The sequence below is a fragment of the Perissodus microlepis genome, chromosome 5 (assembly GCF_051167445.1).
Source record: "Perissodus microlepis isolate ML-2025 ecotype Zambia chromosome 5, ASM5116744v1, whole genome shotgun sequence".
Taxonomy (NCBI): domain Eukaryota; kingdom Metazoa; phylum Chordata; class Actinopteri; order Cichliformes; family Cichlidae; genus Perissodus; species Perissodus microlepis.
Window position 1 is genome coordinate 14,205,258 of NC_140465.1, and position 27,193 is coordinate 14,232,450.

The 27,193-nt window shown below is 38.6% G+C and overlaps 1 protein-coding gene across 9 annotated transcripts in view; it reads left to right on the top strand.

The window, feature by feature from the left end:
- The window catches only part of camk1b (calcium/calmodulin-dependent protein kinase Ib), a 40,808-nt gene that overhangs the window by 4,754 nt on the left and 8,861 nt on the right, over positions 1-27,193 (top strand). For all 9 annotated transcript variants that reach the window (XM_084928050.1, XM_084928053.1, XM_084928055.1 and 6 more), the window contains 2 exons: positions 1,358-1,471; positions 21,126-21,257. In XM_084928050.1, coding sequence (XP_084784176.1) covers positions 1,358-1,471; positions 21,126-21,257 — 246 coding nt within the window. The remainder of the gene's footprint in view (positions 1-1,357; positions 1,472-21,125; positions 21,258-27,193) is intronic.

The window sequence follows — 27,193 nt, forward strand, 5'->3', positions numbered from 1 at the left end:
CATAAACATCTGAGTTTCAGTTCTTCATAACAATGTGCTTCTTCAGAGGGGCTCATCTTAAAGTTGGACTTGTCAACACAGCTTTGCAGCTCTGTGAAAAAAAACATTGCGTGAGGATGACAAATTTATATGTTATCTGGATCCATAATACAACCAGAGTTGTATGCAGCTCTGACACAACTGCAGTGGTAAGAAGTTAAGCACTTGAAGTTATGTACTTAGGACATACAGCAGCAACTGAACTGCTTCAGGTCACTGTTTGGTTTACTTATTAACCTGGCAGATACTAGACTTGGCTTTTGGCCCTGTCTGCAATGAATTCCTCTTTTGCTGATTATAAATTTTATTGCACATGGCTGCACTGACGTAACTTCACAACATCTCTATATAGTTGGAAGTGAACTTTATTGTTTGCCATTTTGAAGCTTTATAGCGCTGCATATACTACATGTTACAACCACTTAAAAGGAATCACCAGCACACAAGCAACTGTGACCAGATATTTACCAGTGTTTTTGTGTAAATGACCAAATCTCTCCTGGCCCTGTGCTTAGAGTCCTATGCCATACAATGTTGACTGTGTGAAAACGCAACAGAAACATGCAGCTGTTGCTGTAACAAAGTGTTGCAATGGTTTGCCTGTAGTTGCAACTCAGTATGGTTAGTTTTTGAAAGGCGCTGTAGAAAGTTCTGTGATCTCATTTGTATGAGACACAAACACACCATACAGTGGAGGACATTGAGGTGATGGTATACCTGCTGCTTGGTCTATGACTTTTTGTCATACTCAGTGTGAAAGAAGAGGGCCAGAGAAGGTGGCGGGCGTTGTGTGTAGCCATTTCCCTCGTTGCCAGGATAAAAAAAATGGCGGGTATGATTCTTGTGAAGGAGTCGGTCTCATAACTCATCCAGTACCGTCACTCCTTGACCAATCAGTGGCACGGAGTCTGTTGACATCACAACTTGACTTGGCTCGATTGGAAACCTGGTCTAGTAGGTACTAAAAAGTACTTGGTATAAGGTACTATCACCTAATGGAAAAACCTAAAAACCAAGTTGAGATGAGTCATGTGGATTCTAGTGGAAAAGTGGCTTAACAGACGCCCACCTGGCTTATACACACCCTAATAAATCAGCTAAACAACTAATATATTCCCAACACAGTGAAATAATGCTCACATAGTAATGTGACCTACATTTGGATATGAAATGTTTAATCCAACTGATAAGGGTAAAAAATAGATTTGCAATAAAAAGCATAAGAGATGTGAGCCCTGAACTATCAGTGAAGTATTTATGGCAGTTAAATGCCGATATTTATGAATATTTTCTCCTTATCCCCCTTTTTCCTCACTAGCATTGTTTCTGAGCGTCACAACAAGAAGATGCCGCTGGATGAGGACTGTCATGCCTGGAAAAAGAAGACCACGGACATAAAGGAGAAGTATGACTTCAAAGATGTCCTGGGCACGTAAGTGTGTCTTTGCCACAGTGTTGAAATCCTTCGTACTGTTGGTTTGCGAGATGTCTTTGTCACACTCTAGAAGACATTGCAGAACCATGAAGTGCAAAAATGGTGTGCTCTTTAATGCCTGTCTATTCACTTGTCTCACATGGACAAAATCCAGAAATATATACTTGACACTAAATTTCATTTTTTAAAAACCATTATACATGTAATTACCTAGTAAGTGTTGCTGCTTGAAGAATGTATAAACCATAGTTGGTAAAGGGCACTCAGCCGTGAATGTATCGAATAGGCAAATGATGCACCCATACGCGGTGTTATGCAACCATCCGCCTAAAAGGGCTGCCTTTTGCAAGCCAACTTCATGCTGGGCGCTCTTGTGAATGTCAGGTTTTTAGTTTTGTGTTCCACCTTTTGTTTCACCTGCCTTTTTCTCTTTGAAGTATTATATCTACTCAAACATGGACTTATTTTCAGAAGAATCATCTGATCAAAGCCCGTGAATTTAGCTAATGACCTCACAATTACTTGTGTGTGACACTGATTTTTACTTGTATTTGTTTTTTTACCCAGCATCTAGTCTCCCACAGTTTGTCTTCACTTGTCAGGGTCAGTGGCTACATTTATCTGCTGCGTATATAGTCTATATGGTTATCAGCAGCTGAATAAATAAATGGATGTATGACAAACCCTGTAACAGATGTTATTGTTCTCTCAGACTGATTTAAAAAAATGGGTCATCAAATATGCTTTGGAGGTTTTCAGTATACCTTGGCAATCTGCCCAAGTAAAGTCTATGTATGAGGAACACTGCCGTGTCACCAGTATCCTGTTTTTCTACCTCTCTGGTGCAGTGTCAAAAATCCTGCCACAAAGCATTACACTGAGATGCTGATCAGCTGCTGCTTGTGTGCAAATGAATACAATGTTAGACCTCTTAAAGAAGTGTATTTCTTAGTCAGTACACAAGATAAACACACAGCCTCGTAAATTTAAACCTGTTTAATGTAGTGTCGACGAAAGGCCAAAATGATACTCCTGAGAAGGATCAGCATTAATACTGAAGTAATCTATTGATCTACTTTGATTATTCTTATTCTTATATTATAAGATTGTTAAGCCAAAGGACCTCTCAACAAATTATCACTATTTTATATTGCTGAACAGCCAAATGAAGAACACTTCATTCTCTATTCCCCTGTAATATACTGTTTAACTGGGAAACATGTTTTACGTAACAGTGATTCTGTGATTCTGTAAATGTGTGGCTCACTGTTTAAGAAAGCATAAAGTCAAACTGCATAGCTGAGTGTCTTTGTTTATTCCAGCACATATGTCATTATATGAGACTAGTGACACATAAAAATATGTAACAGACTTGGATTCTCACTTCTTAGTCTGTCACTGTGTTTTTACGTCTGTGTCGCTGGTGAGTGTGAAACACTATGAAGGAGGATTGGCTGCTCTGAAAACTATTTAAGCTGTTTTTCGTCAAACCACCAGCAGTCTTTGCCTACATTCAGTATTATCAGTACTTGCAGACAAGATTGCTATATCGCTGAAATATTTTTGGATGTAGCGTCCTGCGTTCAGCTGGCTGCAGATTTGTGCTTGTCTCCTTATTAATGATCTGTTTTCTGTGTAATCTCTCAAAGTGTGTGTGTGCGTGTGTGCCTGTGTTATATGACTTAATATGTCTTAGTGTGATTCACTTGTGAATGTGACCTAGTTTGTTTTTTTTTTTGTTCCCATAGAACATAATGTTAAATTGATTTATACTTTCTTGCTTTTGTTATTTCATGGGACAAAAAATGTGAAAGTGGCTTCTTTCATGAATAAATCATAGCATGAGATGTTTAAATCCTGCAAAACATAGCATATAAATCACAAACATTAAGTTTAGGATTTATTCACATGGGTGTGATTGTGATTATCACTTTATCTCAAATGGTCATGCTTGATTTTTGAATGGCAACCCCGCTGTTTGTCATTTATAGAAACTTGAATCATTCCTGACGTATCTTAAGCGCAGCTACACTATATGTGCTAGTATGCAGGAATCCCACTGTTGTAGCTGCACACAGTACGCTAGTCAAATCTTGATGTGATTTGGCTTTTATAATAATATAATTTATTCTGACATCAAGACTGTTTCTGCCTTTCAGAGGTCATGCTGGGGTTGAGATCGTCCTCCTGTCCAAATAGTCCCACTGTCTTTCCCACTATGAAATATTTTCCCAAAATTACTGTAGCAATTTGGATCCCATTTTTCCCCTTTAAGCCTATACTGTTTTGTGCATGCATAGATACTTGTAACACTTAATGCCTAGAATAACTCCTGGTTATAAGCTCGTTAAGCATGGATGCCGAGTGTCATAAGACAGGATGTTTGTCCAAGGTGTCTTGCTTAAAGCGCGTTTTCCATACACCCACATCCTTGTTAGTTTTGGATTAAGTTCTGTGAACTTAGATGAAACCTAATACAAGGTGAAAGCTAGCTGGTTTTGTGAGTTTATAAAACCTCCCCTTGCTCCTTTTGTGTCACGAGTTGACATAAGTAGAAACATATTCAAAACCTAATCATAACATGAAGAATACATATATATATAACCAGCTGAGCCTGGTTGACAGCCACATACATGAAAATCCTTTCAACCCTCTCATTGTCATCCCTCCAGTTCTCCACCTGCCCCCGGTTTGGGGCTGAGTTTGTTTATGGAGAGATCACCAGCTCAATGCATCACTCAGCTGTTTGCCACATTCATTTGCCTTTGCTGGATTGTTGTCTTGGTAACAACAAGAGACACTTTCCATAATGGACTCAAACAGTCACTATGGAAACAAAGTTTTTGATTCGCTATTAATAATCCACCACCGGGTTCATGTGTGTGCTTTGTGAATCGGATTAAATTTTTTTTTTTTTTAATGGAAACACAGAAAATTTGATGCGCTTCTGTACCTTTCTCTACACACGTTTTGTGTTTGTTTTTTGTTTTTTTGGAACCTTCCTTGCTCATATTTTGACCATGATCGGGGCGGTCACTGATGTAAAACCATTAGTATTAGTCTTAAACATTAGTCATCAATTTACCTGTCCTGAATTTGCAAAAACATTCAGTAAATGCAAAATAATCAAATGTGTATTTAAATGACTTGTTATTTATATATGTCACATTTATTTCCTTCAGGGGTCTTCAGTGACACAGTTATCCCAGCACTTTAGGATGCTTGGTCTGTTGCAGTATCAGTGCAGATACCTTGGCTTTAGGTTCATGCCAATACTGAATACTGATACAGCTCCAGTGTACATTAACAAGCTTTGTTTCTCACTGTGAGGTAAAGACTGGAAATCATTCTTTTATCTTTCAAGCAGCGTCAGGCTCAAATTAAACTTTTTTTCAAACTTCACAAAGCATATGTAACAGGTACATGCAATGGTATAAATGTACTGAACTGCTTTTTATGATCAAAATAATACCAAACAATGGTACACACAAACAAATTGTACTTTTGATGTTGATCAAAGTTTTTGCGCTTGCATTTTGCTGTCCTAAACGCTCTTGCTAGTGTCTCTCTTCTCTTTCTCTGCTTTCCATTTTACCCCTGTGTACCCCTCTGTACACACATGGAGTGTAGCTGGACAGAGAGACAGGTATAGATGAGTGTAATGAAGCTGATGGCTTACTAATGCTACTGCAAGTGCTATAAAATCTTCCTAACAAGTGTAAAATCGAATATAGCAACATCCAAAATGGTAACAGAGAAAGAGAGAGCGAAGGTGAAATGGAAAGCACACTTCTTTTATTGTGGCCAACTCACTTGACCATTGTTTGTTGGAAATCACCTAGTCAGTTACAAACTACAAAAAAAACCAGAACTTGTGGCGTAGCATAGGGCTGGGCCATATCATACCGTTCACGGTAATACCGGTATAATGTTGGGCAACGATAAGAAAATGAAATATCGCGATAGAATATGGGTAAAATGCACATGCGCAGTGCCTTTGTTTTCATACGCACATGGCGGAAAAAGCATGGCGGCGACGGAGAAGTAGAAGGACGAAAGCGGATCGTTGAATGAAACGGATGAACCAGAATTGGTTTGTAAAAATGCTGCAACTTCAGTGGTGTGGAACTGGTTTAGCTTTCGTCTGTCAGATACACAACAAAGCAATATTTTTGGTAGAGCATGCTTGCGAGCCGTCGTTATTACCGTGTTGTTTGGAAAATACGGCACACTTAAAATCAATCCTTTGATTTTTCTGAAAATCGACAGTGCCCCTTATAATCCCGTGTGCCTTATGTATGAATTCTGGTTGTGTTTATTGACCTCGAAACGATTTTATGTCGTACACCGCGCTCGAAAATCTGTCAAATGTTTCAGTACGACTTTGCTAAGCTACGAACCCGCACTGCTTGATGGATTGTCGGAGCATTACGGCTATCGTAGGCAGGAGTCTCGCGGAGTGATACATACTGTGCTTCAACATAATATTACCGTATTGTGTGTGTTTAACCTCTTTTTAACTTTTGTGGATATTATACATGGTTATTCTGAGGATATGTTGGCCAATTTCCACTGGAAATGCCTTTTGGTTAAACTGTCAGCAAGGAATTTCCATTTGCACTGTTAATTTTTTATATTATATAACTTTAATGCACATAAAAAAAACAGCTGCTTGTGAAAAGTGAAAATACATTGATGTTTTTTTTTCCACTAATAAAATTGTGGAGTTGTAAAGTATTTTGTCTAGTGTCAATTATATCGTCAGTTATATCGTTATCCCAAATTTTCAAATGTATATCGTGATAAATATTTTTGGTCATATCGCCCTGCTCTAGCGTAGCATGTGCGAAATACTCAGTGTTACTTCCCTGACCCATGTCTATTGGTGCACTTTTTTCTGATGAGTAACCTATTAAATATAGAAATGAATTAAATAAAGCGCTGTGCAAAACTCTTAAGTCACCTTTCTTAAAAATATATTGTTTAATATTTTGCTTGGAAAATAGGTGCAATAATTTAAGGAAATGTGTATCAACATGCATGGAAATATGGTATATATAAGGTAAAACAGAGTTTATATAATTCTAATGAACTTGAAAATCAGTATTTGGCACGATCACCTCTACTCTTAAATACAGACTGACCTCTCTTAACCAAGCTTTCTGGTAATTTCTTTAAGCACTCTTCAGGAATAGTCCTTCCATGTATGCTTTTACTACACTGGCAGTGTGTTTGAGAAATGGAAATGGCTGTTGTCAGTCAGATGGTATCCTGATGATACTGCATCTTGTCTCAAAATCTGGTGTTCCTTTTCTGAATTTATAATAATTTCACCAATTTTGACAAGATCTCCAACACCGCTGACCCATGCAGCCCCAAACCATGACAGAAGCTCAACTATGTTTTACAGATGGCTGTCTCCTGACCTCCTTTGTACATACTAACAATTAGAACTAAAACTTTTCACATTTGGATTCATCACTCCATCAGACCCTTTGGTCTAGTTAGTCTAGTTATTGTGCAATTTGGCATACCTCAACATTTTCTTCCCGTTTTGCTATCCTTAAAAAAATGGCCTTTTGACAGCCACGTCCTTGCTAAGTTATCCGTTTTATGAAAACAACACTGGTTCATCTTTCGAGTTAGGAGCCTTTTTATATTATATGATTCATAGGTCGGTGTTAAGTGGCTTTGAAAATGGTCAGGTACAAGAATTGGACTGAAAATGAGTGAAAAAGCAGCCAGTCTCCAAAGAGAAACTTCTGCAAGCTATTGCCAAGACCACTTTCAAAATTACAAGAAAGTCTGGCTCCTTGGAAATAAAATAAAGAAATTAGGGGTAGCTCAACCCTCTTGCACAGTACTCTAGGTCAGCCCCATAGAGTGTTGTGTTGTTACAAATGCCCGGTCCAGCTGTCTGATCAGTATCTGATATAAGTGTTGTATCAGTGCATCAGTCCTATGAACCACATAACAGCTTCTTGCATTGGTTTGTACTGTTAATCCCCAGCTGCAGGCACATGTTTCAGTAATCAAAACAGATGGGGATTAATAAAAACAAGCAATGGTACTGCAATCAACTTAAATCCTCCCTTAAGTTAATACCCCCAACCTCTCTCTCTTTCTATTTGTCCTACCCAACTCAAAACTTGGATCTCGGCTGTCAGAAAGCCAACCTCATTTTTGGCTCCACATCTCTATCACCTGCTCTCTGTTTCCTGGTTTCAAACTGTGTTCAGTGTGGGATGGGGGATCCCAGTGTATCCTGCTGCCCTTTGATTTTCAGCTGAAATTAAAGCGTTCATTATGCAGGGTTGAGGACACACAGCTGAGCATAAGAGCACGTCACAGATCCTCTTCAGGGCTTTTGTTAATCACATATAGAGTATTACAGTTACGTTTCTAGTTAAAGATCTGGTAATATTAAAAGTAGCATTTGTCACAGTTACCTTGAATTCAATAAGGGTAGGTGTGCAAGGCTTTGTGTGTATGCAGTCACGCATACATATTCAGATGTTTTTGACTGAGAAGTTTGAATTTCCTTGTCTCTCCTGGTACTTTCCTAACCTTTTATTTCAAATATTGACTTTCGCTGCTCTCTCTACAATATGTTGGTAAGCATTTGTCATAAGTCATGTTGCCCCGGGTGTACTGCTCATTGTCACAGGCCCTGTATTTGGAAAATAGGAAATATCTTATATATTGTATAATGTATTATTATAGAGCCTTTTCAACTTAATATAGAAAATATGAGTGAATCTGCTTTTAAGTGTCAGTAGTTATTTATTTGAAACTGTTTCTATGTTTCAAAGACTAGATGGCCTATTATGTCATTTGAATCCCAGTGTCCTCCATTATTTCCCTTTTTTTCCCTTCTTTCTGTTGTTAAGATGTTGATCTTTTCACTGTAGTGCCTGTAAACATCTCTTTGCAAGAAAGGTTCCCACACTTTGCCACAGGCTTTGAGATTTCTTTACTGATGATAAACTGCACAAATGAACCATGCTGACTTTTTTGACATTTAAATGGCTGCACATGTTCTCATGCCGCGAGCAGTAAGGCGGAATTCTTGGTATTTTTAGCCTAGAATACATTGCAAAACATAGAGGAGATAAAGCAACAAGAGACTGGCTATAGGAGGAAGTGGACAGAAAAAGCAGGGGTGCATGGTGTAATCATCTAAAATCGTTAGGGCTGATGGATTGGCCCCTGCCTGTCTTCGTCAGTCATGTTCTATGGTGACCCAGTGGCCCTCGTTGTTTGTAGGATCTGCTATTGGCTGCAATTGATTTGGTAAGAGTTGTGTTTTTGTACATGCGGGGGTGATGGAGAGGCACAGTGAGTAAAAGGATTCATCCCGACAACACTTGTTTTTCTTTTCTGCCCTGTTGTGTATGTTTATAGGCACATGCAGTATAATTATAATAATCAATAAAACCTCTCTATTTCTGTTATCTCTTGTTGACCTTCAGCTCCCCCCATTTGACTTGGCAACTCTGAGAATGAAAGAGGATCCATTCATCACTTCTCTTCTCTTTTTACCAAGCAAAGAGCACAGATATAGACTTCAGAGTGAGCTTATATTGTTTAGTGTCTATTAGATGGATGAGATACTAATCTTTTTAACTTAATCAGTGTGCATTTCTTTGATATGTAACTGTGTTGCTGATGAATCCAGCATTTCACTGAGAAACAAGATTTTTGTTGATTTGTTGTACAGAATCAACAGTTAGTGCTGGGACACAATCTGTTAGTGAAAAGAGGAACCTTTTGCTCCACTTGTTACCTCATACTCATGCCTCTGGGCTGTTACATGGGTTTTAACACTGATTTGCCTCTCTGTCTAAGGGCTCTCTGCTCCTGAGTGGAAGGGTTCAATAACTCAGCACTAAATGTTCATACGTCTGAGTGTGTTTATTTGGGCACTTTTACGCACAGTTTCATTTGTCAATGACGATGATTTGCATGACCAGAGATGAGGCTTTGACCATGCTGTAGCATTAAATGTTCTTACAGTAAATCATATTATTGTTTAGAGCAGGAAAGTCAAACTCATTTTACACCATGGGCCACATTCAGCCCACTTTGAGCTTAAGTGGGCTGATTAAGCCAAACTCCCCTTTCTGTCAGTGTAAAGATGTTTAACTACGCATTTAATCCCATTTATTATCAGAAAAAGAAGTGCAGTTTCAACAGTACAGCTCAGTTTTTCTACAAGGATAAAAATGCTGCTGTAGTAAATGACAAAAATCTGTCAGAACTCATAAATAAATGTATAAAACTACAGAAAAAAGTTCTGTTAGCTTACTGCCAGTAGGAAAAGCTGTTTAAAACAAGCAAACAAAAATAAAAAACGCATTGGAGTCTTTACTAGGTCAGTTATGGCCCCTGGGCCTTATGTTTGACAACTCTGATTTAGAGAGACCACGGTCTCTCTAAAACACGTACTAACCTCTCTTATAGTATATAAATCTTATAGTAATTAAGGGACATGCTGCGGGCCTTTGTCTGCAAAAATCACAAATCAGTTGTGGTATGTTGCAAACCTGTTGCTACCTGCATACACAGGAATTCATATTAATTATTTAGAGTGCAGCCAGAACTTCAGAGATTTGAAATTAAAATTCAGAAATCCCTGCACAGTTAATGATACCGTGGCTTTGTAGTGCAGTGGTTCACACATGTGCCTAACATGGTCCCCGTTTTAAGACTGGGAGGAAACACAAATCCCTTGGGGGGATATGCAAATATGAAGAGCCATCTAGTGTGGTGACACGTAAATAAGGAAACAGCTGAAAGAAGTTTCTTCAGATGGTGACGTAGTTGCTGTAGGGGCCAGTTTAACTGCAAAATGTCAACTTTGCACAATCAATTGAGTCAGAATCGAGCAACTTGCAGCATAGACAAGTTGCACTCATTGGTTCTTACTGAGTCAGGTTGCTTGCACCTGATTGGCGATCTGTATTTCTAAATTAGATGGCAGTTAGTTGAATTCTTTGCCAATTTGTCAGAGAGGGATTGAAGTGAGTCCAAGATGTACTGCAGTTGTTTGGAGGTTGCATCTCATTAGGTAACCTGTGCAGTCACTTTGCAAATGAAAGTGATTGCCCAGAAATTGAGTGTGTACTACATCCTCAACCACAGTTAGTTGCCGCAAATATTGTGTTTACATAGTATTTCCATAATCTTGTAAAGTAATACAGTTCCTATACATAATTACTATATTTATATCGTCTGAATTTGGATGATGCTGCTGAATCCATATTGCTGCAATTCATTACTTCGTTGCTGTGTTGTGCAATATTTCCAAGTAATAAGTGAGCAATCACCCCACACATCCCTATGCCAACATATTTATAGTCTAAAGTGTAGTGTGGAGGTTCAGACACACATGGAGTTTGAAGGAAAATAAGCACAGACTCACTTTTACTACAGCATTTGCGTGTGAAGTTGAATCAAACGAATTCAAAATGATGATTAACAAAGCCGTTCAGACAAAAGAAACAGCCACCTTTATGGAGCAGATGAATCTCACAGCATGAGAGCTGCCCCACTTCATCTATTTTTCATCTCTCCGTGCTTCTTTTTTCTGTCTGTGTCCTAACTCTCCCATCTCTTCATTTACCACCATATTTATCCCATCGTATTCCCGTAATAGTGCTTATTATAACGTCAGTTTTTAATCTTCACATAAACCCCAAAAGTATAAATTTTTCTGTAACGTTATCACCTCATAGCTAGCTTAAAAAGAAGACTGGTTTTCTTTATTTTTTTTAATTGAGCCTGAGCTGCAGAATAGATGATATTAAAAGGAAGAAGGTGGATGGGGCTTTGCTCCAGTACTGTAAAGCATAGCACAAGACAATACATTACTGTGTCCTTGTAATAGTGTCTCTGGCTTATTCTGTCTTTTCGCTGCTCTTTCAGTTTCAAATTCCAAAAATAGTAATCAAGTGGGACAGATTTTTGCATTCTAAATATGCATTCATTGAGACACTCTAGCAGCCATAGCATAGATCAGTGGAGTTTAACCATTCCTTGGAACAATGACAGTTTAGAACTATTTCCAACTCCAGCACAATCCTCAAAATCCATCCCTGCTTATGGCACCTTCAGCCCTTCAGCCCTGCCCTGACCTAATTCGAACAGAAGTCTGCAACTCAGCATGGCATAGCCTGCAGTTCCTGAATCCACACACACACACACACACACACACACACACACACACACACACACACACACACACACACACACACACACACACACACACACACACACACACACACACACATACATACATATATGCCCACTGTCTGGCCCACTTAGGCAACTCCATCTGCTCACAGCAATATATCCCCCTAACAGCTTTTAGTACACTCGCAGGCTTGTCATGTACATCTTCCCACAGTCCTTCTCCATTGTTATAATCCTTTATTGTCCGTATTTCTCACATTTCAAGCTGTCCACATATCAGCAAACTGGCTTGAAAAGACATTCCATGCGCTTATTATCTCCAGTCCAAGAAATCCTTAGGGATACGTGTTCTTTGCTGTCTAACTTAATTATACTCCGCTATATGATTTGATTGGGGGATTTTGTTTTCATGTATGTGCTTCAAAGCAATTCCTGCCAGTAAGTGGAGTTTAAACAGTGGAAAGTTGGGTCTATTTTTATCTTAAATGGATACTAAAGCTCTGGTAGTAACAGAGTTTAGGCCTCTAGATAGCAGTGAGCTATGTAAACATCCACCAAGAGTAACCATTTATGTCTATTTGTCCTTTTTCCGGCCAATTTATGGCAAATATTCATTCCCTTTTAAATTTTATTTTTGATCTCTTTCAACACTCAAACTACCAGCAAACTACTCTGTGTGTGTGTGTGTGTGTGTGTGTGTGTGTGTGGTTTTTTTTTTTTTTTAGCTGGGTAGATTTTTTTTACATTATTTAAGAGCTTCTTGTTACTTTGTCTTTTGTCGATGCCTGTCCAATGGCGTACTGCAAAGAGGTGCGTGGTGGAAATTTAATTTGTTTACCAAAGAGAGTCAGAATCCATAAATAATCAAGTTATAAAACAAAATCAATGAGTGAAGACTTTAAAGGCCTTTAAACACAGGACACGTAAAATATTTAGTAATCAGACCACTATATTAAGCAACAAGAGTCCTTGTAGCTTAACATGCACATCGGTAGTGAATATACAATGATATGGAAATATTAACTTAATACTGTTTTACCTCAGATAAACAGCTAGGCGCAATCACCTCTCTGAAATGATTTCTCTGGCTCCTCAGTTGTGGTCCCAACTATGCCAACAGGAGCTCAAACTGCCCCATTGACTTCCTGAAATATGTACGAAAGCATTCATGATACAGCTTCAGCTTCTGGAGCAAACCATAAAATTCTCCTTGCTGCTGTCTTTTCATGGGAATTGGATGAATCCTGAATCTCTGAAACAGCAGGACCAGCTTATCAATGCAAAATACCAACTTGATTTTTTTACAGTGCACTTTTTGAGGGTAAATCTTCCCTAAATGTGTGTATATACTTAGCATTTCCATGTCAAAAAGTTTTAGAAATTTCTTGTTGCTTTTTTGAAACTTGCTCTGCATGCAATACCTTAAGTTATAGTTGAACATAATCTTTACTAGCAGGTAGATGTATATATGAGCATTCAGTATATCAGGGCAAGGTTCAAGGTAATGGAAGCTTTTGGGGGATTGTTGTATGGCTCTCCCAAATACCTTTTTATGGGCTCTGGAGAACGGCAAAAATTCAAAGTTGGATTTTACTTAATCCAAAATTCAAAATACTGTGTGTGTGTGTGTGTGTGTGTGTGTGTGTGTGTGTGTGTGTGTGTGTGTGTGTGTGTGTGTGTGTGTGTGTATCATTTGTTTTGTTTTTTTCCATGGACACAGTGAACAGCTTCTAGCTTTCCCAAAAAATACTTTAAGGACAACAAGATTTGTGAAGTCAAGCTACCTCATGAGGTGCATTTTTAGAGAGCTACCTGCTGTGGTGACCCCCCTTGTGGATAAGGTAGCCTCTAAAAGTAGCTTTTTCTTTTAAAATGGATACAAAATTGAATGGTCAGCCAGTCTAAGTTTAACATTGATTTATTATTGGAGTAAGAAATATGTTCATATTTCTTAGTGCCAGTTAAAATCCAGGCAGCAGTGTTCTGAATTAACTGGAGTTGGTAAGGTGACCTCTTACTGCACTGGCCATAGTTCAGACTTGAAACCTTCAGTTATTTTGTGATGACAGTTTAAGAGTGTTTCATTTTGTTATTTATTGAGGAAATAGCAGATAACAAAACCAAGAATTTCTATCCTCAGAAACAACGTTAGCTGCAGAGGCTACGTCATGAGATGATTGGTCCAGATAGACTGTGTATCGTCAGAGTGGCTTAATTATTCTCAGTGAAGGACAGATTTTTTCTGCTGAAAATTTTTCACAAGCTGAAAAATTTTACAAGCTGACCATTATTGATGCCAGCACTTGTGTACTTGTAGATTTAAAGCTGTTTTAATTTACAAATAGTATTCCATATAAAAAGTCAGAAAATATCTTTTGTTGGTGTCTCATGAACAGATCAGATGGCTAAAAGTAAATTGTTAGTGTTTCCAATATTTAGATTTACAGTTACAGAAATATTTGGATAGTAACCTAGAGAGGACATAGGAATCATGGGATTGCTGTCTGTCTGCTAACACCATTCAGAGACTGACAACAGTACAGACTTCAGGAGCAATGTTTGTCTTTTGGTGAATTGATGAGTTCACTCTAGCCAGTAGCTCCCCATGTTGCTCATAGCTCTAGATGTAGCAGTTTGGTTTTCTTGGTTTGGTTATGTAATATTACTTCACTGAACTGTAGTGTGGATTGTACTGAGGTATTACACTAAAAAACATAGTTTAGCCATGGTGCTGGTCTTTGGTGCACTTTGTCAATATCAGTAGGTCATATTTTAAACCATCCATCCATTCGCTTCCGCTTATCCTTTTCAGGGTCGCGGGGGCCTATCCCAGCTGTCATAGGGCGAGTGGCGGGGTACACCCTGGACAGCTCGCCAGTCTGTCGCAGGGCTAACACATAGAGACAGACAACCATTCACACTCACACCTATGGGCAATTTGGATTAATCAATTAACCTATCTCCACAAGCTGGACGGTGGGAGGAAGCCGGAGTGCCCGGAGGGAACCCACGCAAACACGGGGAGAACATGCAAACTCCACAGAGAAAGACCCCAGCCTGATGGTGGAATTGAACTCAGGACCTTCTTGCTGTGCAGCAACAGTGCTAACCACCGTGCCACCGTGTTGCCTTATTTTATTTAATGGTTTTTAAATGGTTTATTTAAACCATTTAAAAGTAAATAAATCTCTTTTTCATTTTACTTTTCACATTTGTGATACAGTATGTGTATACATCCTCACTCGGTATGCAATCACAGCAAGTCTTAGCCCCATAGGAAGGTTTAATGCTGCAGATGTGTAAACTAGGAGAACAGAATGCAAACATACTCATCGCAGCTCCACACCAATACAATGCTTTGCTAGTTTGTGTTCAATGCAGAGGGGTAATGGTGGGCTTTCAACGACAGAAAAGGTTTGGAGGATAATCTGGAAGCTTCTGAGTTTATTTGATCTTCACTTACTGATTTTCACTTCCTTTTTTACTTGCTAGGCACACTACTGTGTTAGGTATAGTGTAATATTGGAATATAGTATAGGAAAAACTTTCAGTTTGAGTTAAAATATGCCAAAAGTTAACCCATCGTATTGGATGGGTTAACCACTGCCTTTATGTGATTTGATGCCAAGGGCTCTTATACATGTGTCCATATGTGATGAGTTGGAAGTGAGAGATGTATTTTGATATTGTCATAACCTGCTGCATCAAGGCGCCAGTGACAAAGGAGGCACGGTGTATAATTTTGAGATATTAGCCATGTGTAAATGGTCGTTTTGATCAGGTGATTCAAAACAATAGGCTGTAAACACAACATAGGCAACATTATTTACTCATGAGGTAGATGTGGTTAATGTAGGCTAAATTCTGGCAGTTTTTGTGTGATGTTGCTGACAGACGGACAAGCATTTTTCACTGTCTCAGATTTGTGTCTTTGCCTTGGTGGAGCAAAAAAAATGGTAATTCAAGAATTTAAATGGGTCTCCCTTTAGGGTTAGATGACCACATTTTACTGATGTGTTGTGTCCGTGTGCTGTGTTGTTATATGTAAATCGAGAGTGATTGTGGTTTGATTGTGCTGTTCTTCATGTTTGGGAGGCCCACAGAGCAAAGATGGTCTTTTTATGTTTCAGGTCCAGTTTCACAGTTGGGTATCTCTCAGCTCTTATTGGGCCAGATGGTCCTTCCCTATGTCTCTCTGACCTTTCCACAGTTACAGTTTTGTCATCTGTTTACATACCTTCTTGACCAACTTCTCAGCAGGACAGATGGCAGAATTGCTGTGAGTTTGAGAAATAAGAAATGTCCTTTTTCCATGGCAGATAGTCAGAGAAGATTAGTATTCTCAAAACGTCACTGCCACATAAGAAATACTTCCTTGTTGATTTTCTTTTTTTAATGTTTGCTTTGCAGAGTTCATTTTAATTGGCATATGTGCTGTACATATCTGCATCATCACTGACACTTACTTTATACAATACAACAGTAACAAAATAAAAAAGGTGTTGTGTTCAAAATAGAAGAAACAGAGGGGTCTGCTGACATTTGACCATTTACGATGAATAAAATTAATAATAATAATAAAAAAAAACAACCCAGCATCTTATTCAAATGTTTGGGTGGGGTGTAAAACCAACAGAGACGGAGTTTATGCAAATATTTAAACTGTGTGAGGCCTAAATGTGTATATGTCTTTTCTATATTTGACTATATACAGTATGTATATATTGAAACCACTGTGTAAAGTATTTACACAGTGTTTTTCTGAGAAATGCCCTACTGTTTGTATAATGGCAAGCTAGTCCTCATTAAGGGCTTAGCAGCTAATAGCTGTCCAGTCGTACCATGTCTGCATGCCTGTGTGTGCGTGAGGGTGAGGGGACTGAGTGTTTCCTGTTTCTGGACACAGTTCCCATGGTGCCGATTAGAACGTCCTGTTTGGAACGGGAACAGCTCTGTAAACACGTTTGTTTACCTTATAATCCAACTGAAACCTTGGTTAGGATTAACCTTCAGCAAACTCACCCGACACAGCCATCCTTTCTATATTCTTCATGTTTTTTTAGGCTGCACGGTGCCAGTTGCAGACACATCAAATAATACTCAGATAATTTACTGTAAAACAGTTGTATAACAACAGTACTTAAGGGTTGCTGCTACATTTGTTTGGCATCTCCTGTGTGGTGACAAGCATAGAAGGCAGTTGGCTGAACTTGTGTCTGCTTCTTCTGTTTTTATTAAACAGTGGCCGTCAAGGCTGCTGCTCAGTAAAAGTGTCACTTTAAAGGACCAACGCAGTGAAGGACTGTTTCCTGATATTCAGAAAATAGGGAAGTAATTTTGGGAACTACATAAAAACAATGACCAGTCTTATTTTCTGATGGGAAGTCAAGAACGTAAAAGGGTTTTTTTTTTTCTTGGGGGAGTGTTTATGGCAAAATGTGGTTAAATATAAATATCAAGTTATTTTAAACAATTCAAGGACCATTTCACATGTCAAAATGGTTATACAGTTTTTATCTTGCGAAACAAATAAACCCCCCCCCCTTGAATATCTGTAGTCAAAGACCGTCTCTGTGAACCACTGTTTGACACTTCCCAAGAGCCCTTTTGGTTTGTCAGTGGAAGCATGGAGAATGTCAGCTAAATTCTCCAGATGCTGCAGAGGAATTTGCAGCAGTGACAACCTCCTCCACAGAGCTGGATTTCTGCCAAAGCAGATGGCATTCCTGCACAAGTTTTAGTTTCTTGTTGACACACGACCACAAAGCCTCACTCACAGTTAGTCTTATCAAGATCTGGGTTCAGGGTTCTTTGAGTTTTTGTAGTTAACACCACCAGAGACCTGCATGAGGGTCACTGCATAAAGTTTGTGGAAGGACCCGTTGTAAAACATATATATCTAAGCTCAACTACTGTTCATTTGTTGTCTTTACGAATTTTGCTTGATAACTAAAAAAAGGTAATTGTAAGCCCTCTGTTTGCATATTCAATTTCTTTAAACGTAAGCAGGAAGCAAGCAGTTTCACTGTAGTTATTTTGTAAGGAAGCCATTGCCAGTGTTATTCAGCGTGCACCACTGCCTGTCATGTCAAAATTTAAATATCACAATGTCATGCATGGCAGCGTGTATTTCAATAGTAGTAGCAAAATGGGAACCCAATTTTTGAGTTTGTTACACTGATCATGGGCTTTATTTCACTACGAAAGTAATTTCCTAAAGCAAAAGACACAAACAACTGTTATAAATACTGCAAGACATGCAAACAGGAACACAAACGCTGAGCCAAAATAGGACTGCGGGCGACATCTATCACTGCTCAGTGCACTCGACCTTTGCCAACACAGTGTCCCTTTATGGAAAATCCTGATATAACTCAGGAGCCATAAATTACATTAGGCAAAATCAGCCTTCTTTCAAGAATTTATTTATTTTATTTAAAATTAAAATTTGAATTATGAATGTAAATGTGTTTCGCAGGATTCTTTTTTTTCTAGGATTACTTTACAGAGAAGAGAGAGTTGCTTGTTTTTCAGGTGTCGCTGGTATGAAAACAAGTCTTCATGTTTGGCAGTAATAATGAATCTGTAAATCTCTAGACTGAATGCATGTCCTTCCTTTCTGTCTACACAAACAACTGCCTGGAACCAGAGCGATAACAACCGATTTCACTTTTGATCTGAGTTTTTATCATACCATTGGTTTTAAGAAAACAGGGACATGTTTGAACATGGTATTGGCAGCTAATACTTTAATGATCATAGATTTTTTTTTTTTTGAGAAAACAAAAAACAAACATTGTTCACTGTCAGTGTCTGTTGTAGTGTGAATTACTGCTTCATCGCAAGACATCATTGTGAGTTATTTCAAGCTATGTAAACTTTCCTGTAAAACTACACATCCTTTACTAGAATTCAGATTTTCTTCAGGTGAGATATAAAAAAATCAGATTTTTGTGTTTGTTGTGTAATGGCTTGCCTGACACTCCTACCTGAAGAATATTGGATAAAATCATCATTTTTATTGTTCTAAACATTTTCACTCTTGTTATAATGGTTTACTTGCTGTTTAGCACTGTGTTGTGTTTAAATGGACTTTATAAATAAACTGACTGAGAGTGATGACCTCGTGCAATAAGACTTTTGGAAGAACCACCATTGCAAAAATGACCTATAATAGACCCATTCCTGTAATATATCTATATATCTATATTATTGCTAATATATATTTTTGTAATATATCTATATTATGGCTAAAGCAGTTTCTGGATGGATGCAAACTGCATTTCGTTGCCTGCACTTGTGACATGTGCAATAACAATAAAGTTGAATTCTATTCTATTCTATTCTAAAAATTCATAAAAATCAGTGAGAATGATCCAGTGAATTCAAGCATGAGAGTATCAAAAGCTTTGAAATTAATAAATTTGCCTGTGTTACACATTACTGTAAGAAATGTATTCACTTCAAAACGCTCAGATTCATCCAACATTAGCACTTAGTAGAAAACCAAATATATACCCGACACTACCCACTTCATCATCCCAACAGTCTATCCTATGTGTTGTAAACACAGTATAAGGTCATGGGTATGGGATGCACAGATGTTAAGCTTTAGGGCTAATTACCAGGATTATTATGTGCCATAGTGGTCTTTCCATCTGTTTTCCCCCCCTAAAAAGGCTCTGTAATTTAGGTGTATGGAAAAATATGAAAAATTAAAAATCAGGAAGACCCTAGTTTTTTCATGGAAGCTCTTCCTTTTATTTATTCTGGTATGTGAAGTACAGCTTAATATTATGAATATTATATATTATATTATGAATAATAATATGGTAGACTGATTAGTAGGCTAAACAAATCAGTAATCAGAAGACCTTCTGCTGCAGGGAGAGTGTTATGTCATTTTTATGTTATCAATGTTTTTTCCTTTAGTCTTGCTTATTTATTTATTTTATTTTATTAAAATCATCACAGTTTGAAACAGTAAGTGACATTACACATGAAGAAACCAAAACGTTGCATTGAAGCTACCGTGACCTTGTCTCTGTTGTATTGCGGTGTCAAAGCCTATCATTGTGGCTCAGGAGTTATAGCTATTGAACAGCACTGGAGCTGAGTCAGAACTCTTCGGGCTGTGGTCAAAATGCTCGAGGTCCACCTCCACTCTGAAATGGGTCATGGGAAAGTGCTATTATTCTTTTGCTACTCTGACTTCAGATGCTTTACTTGTTTTGATTTTCCTGAATACAGAAACCAAGAGAATAAAAAAGAAAAAAGTGTAAAAGGCTGTCAGATTTGTCGTTGCAGTACTTCAGCTAGTCAAAGCCTGGGTTCTTTACGTAAATGATGGTAAAAGGCAAAATTCAATTCAAATTCAATTCAAAATGTATTTGTATAGCACATTTAAAAACAACGGAGTTGACCAAAGTGCTTCACAATCGGTTAAAACAAGAGAAAACAATAGAGAAACAAATATAGACAGGGGTGCACATAAGTGGTCCGCAGGTGCGCATTCGCTGTCAAAATAAAAGACGCGCACCAGATAAGAAGTTGCAACGCGCGCTTGCGTACATAAGATTTTCTGGAGGAGGACAGACATTTGTTTAGAACTCTTAAAGATGTCGAAGAAGCAAGCTCCTTTAAGCAATTACTTTGGTGTTCCTCCACCACCAAAGAAATGTCCGAAGGAGTCCGAACCGCAAAAGAAGCAGGTATTCTCGGAAAAGTGGTTGCAGGAGGTGAGCTGGCTTCAAACAAATGATGAACGCACAGAGATGTGGTGCAGAATATACCGTGAAAAAACATGCGTTGCAACTTCTTATCTGGTGCGCGTCTTTTATTTTGACAGCGAATGCGCACCTGCGGACCACTTATGTGCACCCCTGAATATAGCTAAATTAGAAACAAATACAGATAAATAAGAAGACAGTGAATTTTATAACATAACAGTAAGTTTTATGAAGCCTGCAATACATCCAAAAGGGGGAAAAAATTCTGAGGCTACTTTTTCCCCATTTATTGTTCATATGGACTTTTACATACACCATTATTCAATCTGTGACAATGTAAACTGTAGCATACAACTGATATACAGCATTACATGAGTCAGACTTAAAATCCTTTGGCCAGTATCAACATTTGTCACTGAGATAAACCTCGATATTTAATACTGGTGCTTCCAACTCATCCCACCAGGTTGTAGTCTTTCCAAAACTTGACTCAGCACGCCAAAGACTTCGGGAGGCGGCTGATATTAAAAATAAACACAATCTGGCATCAGCAGGCTAAAATTTATATTATCTTTTAGATGCTGGTAGCCAAGAATTACAAAAGTTAGACCAGTTTAACATCGGAGCTGGAATTTATTTTCTGTAGAGTGTCAGCGACGCATGTGAAAAGCTGAAGCCCCTGGGATAAATAAACTCAGGTCTAACAGACTTGTGTGTTTGTGTTTCAGGGGGGCTTTCTCTGAGGTGGTCTTGGCTGAGGAGAAGAGGACTCAGAAATTGGTGGCCGTCAAGTGTATCCCCAAGAAGGCCTTAGAGGGCAAGGAAAACAGCATTGAGAATGAGATAGCAGTACTGCACAAGTAAGTGGACTTCTGTGTTTTGGTGAGTTGGCATTAATAGGCCCTATATGTCTTCATTTAAAGAAGACATATATTTTGAATGGATTTGCTTGAAAACACGAGAGAGATCAGAAATTATTTATACATAGAAGATTAAATTGTTATTGTAAAAATCTGTATTTTGAAGCACTGCACATTACGTTAGGAAGATCTCCTGTCTGTGTTTGTGACGATGAGCGCAAATAACAAAAGGTGGTAAGAAGGTAGGCTGTGGCATTTAAATGTGCCAAAGTTTGGCAAAAAAAAACAAAATTAAAAAGAAATCACCCACTCCATTACACCACCACACACCTGAACCGCTGATCCAAGGTGGGAAGGATCCGTGTGAGCCTGTGTGAATTATAGCATCAGTTTCCTCTTCTTAGCTGACACGATTAGCTTCTGTAGCCTGTTATAGAGTCGTTTTACCCCTAATTACTCTAAAAATAGTTTTTATTTCTACTGATTTGGAGTTTCTCAGGTAGAAACAAGGATTGGGGTTCATATGAGGTGTTCAAGTTAATTATTGTATATGATGCAACTATTAATGTAATTGACATTATCTTTTGAGATCATGCTATGTTTCATGCCATCACACAAAATGAAGATTGACAATGATTTAAACCCCTGATTTTCAGCTTCTCCTGGCAGCAAACACATATTGAGTCATTTGCCCAAGTGGTTTTCTTTCTACCTGAGAAACAGGCATAATGTTGAATATATTAAAGCAAGCAGCAGTTTCACTCTTTGCAGTTATGAAGTTTTTCAAATGTACCTTTATTTAGATGCAGGGAATTACAGGCCACAGTGAAAATGGCTGATCTACTTTGGGTCCCAAGTTATTTTTAGCGCTCTTGTTGCCTGGGTTACAGGAGACGAGGTGACGTGAGGACGGAGCAATGAGCATGTTGGGGTTTAGTTAACAGTCCAATTTTGACAAATGAGGTAAACTGAAGTAAACTTGGATTGCAGATCAGGCCTTGCTCTCTGTGAAGTTTGCATAGACTCATAAAGTGGTTTCGTGAATCATTGTAACACCTCATCCAAGTACACAAAGTTGGGAACGGGGTCTGAGTGGGGGAGTATTTAAACTGTTTATAAAATATACGTTTCATGAAGCTGTACTAATATGTAGCATCTGGACAGAAGCATGCCGTTGTAATACTTGCAGAAGTTTGGCACACTTGCTAAAATGAGCAAGACCTTTACTAAAAACACTTCTGGATGGCAGCATCCAGAAAATGAATATCTGAATCAGGAAATTCACTCCCAACTCCTTTTTTTTTTTTTTTCTTTTCCCCCAAAATTCAGGCATGCATTTTTTTTGTTTTTTGATATACGTGATCATGTAACGCTTTCATTACAGGGGCTTCATAAAATGTTTCTTAAGAAAAGAGGCATATTTGCTGTCCAGTTTTTTAATTCTTAAATCACCCAACTCCACAGTTTTTGTCCAGTCACCCTACTGAAACTAAAGTGAAAAATAAAAATCGGGCCCCGAATACACCATTTCATATTATTTAGGATTAGTGGGCCCTTTACAGATGTTACCTGTGACATTTGCACTAGGGTGGGATGCTCCATACTAAAACTTCAATGCTGTGTTGAGCTTATGAAGCGCAGATCTTCTGAAACACAGTGCAGTTCAAAACACCCACATAATGTGATCACAGCTAATTCAAGTTTTGGTGCGTTCGCCTTCAGTTGATTGTTAGTATCAACTGAGGGCGATACCACACCAGGTGTCACCACAAACTTCCAGAAAGTTTGAAAGTCAGCAGCAGCTGGACCGAGACCAGGAGCAGGAGTGGCAGCAGTAACCACAGCTCAGGACTCAGCAGAGATTGTAGGAAATTTTTGACAGCTGGGTGAGTGAAACTCATGGCACCCATAGTGCAACTGCTGATGCCACTGTAGAGGTCACTGATGATGGCATGAATAAGGTGTTGTTTATCCACACCTTTAGAGCTTGGCAAAAAATACCCGTGTATACCCACAGTAAGTGTGAAAAGATTTTTGCCACGTCTAGGGAGGTAAGTTACAAAAAAAGAAGCCAACTCATCCGCAAAACAGCTGAAAAACTAATATTTGTGAATAAACATATTTACATAGACGTTTTAATTTTTCATTGGCATAATTAACTACATTCGTTCCACTGTAAATGAAACATCTTCTATAAAGATCACTGAGGCCTACACTCTACACCAGGGGTGGCAGAACCCCTGGCCTCAAGGGCCAGTGTCCTGCAGGATTTAAATGTGTCCTTGATCCAACACAGCTGATTCTAATAGCTAAATTACCTCCTCAACATGTCTTGAAGTTCTCCGGAGGCCTGGTGATGAACTAATCATTTGATTCAGGTGTGTTGACCCAGGGTGATATCTAAAACCTGCTGGACACCGGCCCTTGAGGCCTGGAGTTCCCCACCTCTACATCTACACCCTACCTACAAAGCAGGTGACATTGAAATTGTTGTCACAATAAACAAACATTTTATAAATTGGTTTGTTTACATTTCACTGAATTTCAAAACAACGGAAACAACCACATTTATGTAAACTTAAAAGGGAGGAAATGGTATTTGCTTACAGTCACAGCTTTGTCGTTTAAGGTTCTTACAGGTTTTTCTCCTTTTGTTGTATGGGAATTTCTTCAAAACATATTCATAATTATTGATAGAGTGGTAGAAGTGTGCAACACTTTTCTCTATGGTCATTTAGAGAAGAAGAGCATTGTCAACCTGTGACAATAGCAAAACTGGCCAGTAGGTGTCACTGTAGGGATGAGTGTCTCGAAACAGTTGACACAATTGCTTTGAATGTTTGCACAAAGCCTTGCTTTACCCATCATTAATGTGCACTTTGCGCTTTAGCTTGGCGAAGTCAGAGTATCCGTGACTTTGATTGCAAAGACCACAGGAAGATTTTCTACTACGCTGTAGTCAGGCCCACAATATGTGGCAGTGTTTCTTGATCCTGTTTATGAAAAAATGAGGTTTATTTAAAGGTTATGTGTTTCCAAAGTTTGTGTGTGCAACTGTGAACCTTTTTCAGGTTCACTTTTTTTTCTAGGTTTTCCGTTTTATGTATAATAACGTTATTCATTAAGTGTAATCATAATGAGTTATTTTTTTGGCTTTGAACCACTTTTGCTATCTTTTGTTGCTCCTTCCTAATTTTTTTTTTTTAAGTGTTGCTGGCAAAACATTAAATGAGCTTTTTTTTAAAAACAGTTTGATATATTTCTGTATTATTTTCAACTAAATATAGGTTTTAAATCATTTTTAAATTATTGCATTCTGTTTTTATTTTTCAAAGTGTACTTGTTTTTTTTAGAAACAGTGTTGTAGGTCATAAAATCACCAAAATAAAATTACCACTGTTTAACTAAAACAGGCAAACAAGAATACAAAACTGATTATATACATAACCAGTGAAAAACAAGTCTCACCGATTATATACATAACCAGTGAAAAACAAGTCTCACCATTGTGTTACACCCATAAGAGACTCTTTCTCTCCACATTTTACTCTCTGCCTTAATAAATACTTTAAAAGCACAGTGGAACAACACTGAAACAGAGTAAACCTGCTGTTTGTTTATGACCGAGGGACACAGCTGTCGCATTAAATTGTTTTTTAAATAGTCAGCTGCCACGTTATGTGGCCACTCGGTCTCTGCCTTCACTCCCTGTGAGGCCAGACCCAAACCCGTCATCCTCTATGGCTTTTGTTATTTCTCCCACTGTAAATTTATTGGTGTGTATTTAATGCTTGACACGTGTTACTATGAACTGTATAAAAGAGGTCAGTGTATTGAATATATGATCACCAAGCTAGTGTAGAAATATGTCTTTCCTGTTTCGCTTTTCTATTTTGTCTTGCTAATAAATGTTACACGGGCTGTTCGTCTTTCCCCCGTTCTATCTAGACCAAACATTTACTGAAGCACAGACATTTGCAAATACAGTGACTAATTGTACTCTTCGAGTCACTTGTAGCTGTGCCAGTCGGAGGAATTTCTGTGAAGTCGCCCTCTTACTTTGTTTCAAATCTGGAAAGGGTTGCAGCAAAGCCTGAATATCATACCTTAAGCATGTCTTTGGCTCCATCTCATTTAACACTGGACTGGACAGATAAGAAGACTACACATGTTTGTGTCAGACCACAAGCTTGTATCTGACACCTTTACTACAAAGTGAATTCACGAGATGAGGCAGGCAGTGGGTGATGTGACTGCATATTCTGCTCAGTGTCACACAGGGAACCTTGTTGCCAGTAGAGTAGCTGCTTCCAACGCAGAAAAGTTGTGGAAGATTTTAAAGTGATTATACAGTTCTTAAAATGAGAAGTTATTTAAAATGTTTTATTTGCATGCACATGAACTGAAGTAACTGCATTCAAATTGTCAGCTATAACTTAACTCTAAAGCAGCGTGTAAGGCAAAAACACGATGGGTAACAGATTAACAGTTCTGTTTTGGTGGCTTGTTTCTTTTCATTTGACTAATTGAATCTCTTCTGATCTGAAAAAAACATGTTTACAGTTTCTCTGGAAACACTTTAAAATTTTTATAAGAGTTTTATAAGAACCATTCTTTCGTTTGTGGTTGGCCCACTCAGTGCTCTGGAAGAATACAATAAAATACAAAAGGTGTGAACAGAAAAAATTAATTTTTAACTTTAAAATCTAAGACAGCAAAATCCAAAGGGTGGGTTAAATAAGTCAATAAAAGATCAGCAGCATTTAAAAATCACTAGAATTTCCTGTTTTCTTACTTTCACTCAAGTGTCAATTTTGCTTCGCGCTCACTGCAAAGTTGGCAGCTCTGTTCTCTAATTTGCTGACTTTCTGTGATCCAAGCTGACAGGGGTCAGCAGAGGACCGAACCTTAAATAGACACTTCAGCTTTCTGACAGTCACAATGACCCGTGTCCACCCGTAGGTTCATCGTCCACACAAGCACAGAATGTGTACTACATGTTGCAGACCTTATGTAATCGTGTGTGTGAAACTGTATGTGAGTCTCCACATGTCCGTTTCTCGCTCCACACAGAGCTAAGCTGCTGAATGAAGGTGGATAAGACTCATTGCTGTAATCCAGCGTGAGCACAGGATGACGCATACATAGTTACCTTGGGTACATCTCAGACACATGGCTTTGTGTTGTCTTTGTCTTCCTGCCTTCAAGTCGGTAACCTTCAAACACACACCTTAGACCAGGCACTGAGGTAACAAACACTCAGAGTGCATGATGAGGGAAAAGGAAAAATCAGAAAAGAATCAAAGCTGAAGTAAAAGGTAGCACTATGGGGCAATATTTTTATGAGTTGGTTCCTGTACCAGGACAAACACCTCTTCTTGAGATACAGTACTGTGAAAAAAGATTGAGTTACCCATATTTCTTTATATTTTGCTCCTAAAATGGAACTAGGTGCAGTGATTTATTGAAACATGTGCAAACATCAGTGGAAACACAGCAAGACCAAAGATCAATGCTGAGTTTGTACAGACTTATGAGCTTGAAAGTCAATATTTGGCATGAGCACCTTTATTCTTTAACACAGTCTAATCTCTTTTAGGCAGCTTCCTTGTCATTTTTAAGCAAAGTTCAGAAATAGTTCTGCAAGCTTCTTGAAGGACATTCAAAGCTATTCTTTGGATGTTGGCTGTCACGTTTTGTCGGCGATCGTGGCTCAACAGTTGACAGTTCGTCTTGTAATCGGAAGGTTGCCGGTTCGAGCCCCGGCTCCAACAGTCTCGGTCGTTGTGTCCTTGGGCGAGACACTTCACCCGTTGCCTCCTGGTGGTGGTCAGAGGGCCCGGTGACGCCAGTGTCCGGCAGCCTCGCCTCTGTCAGTGCGCCCCAGGGCAGCTGTGGCTACAATGTAGCTTGCCATCACCAGTGTGTGAATGGGT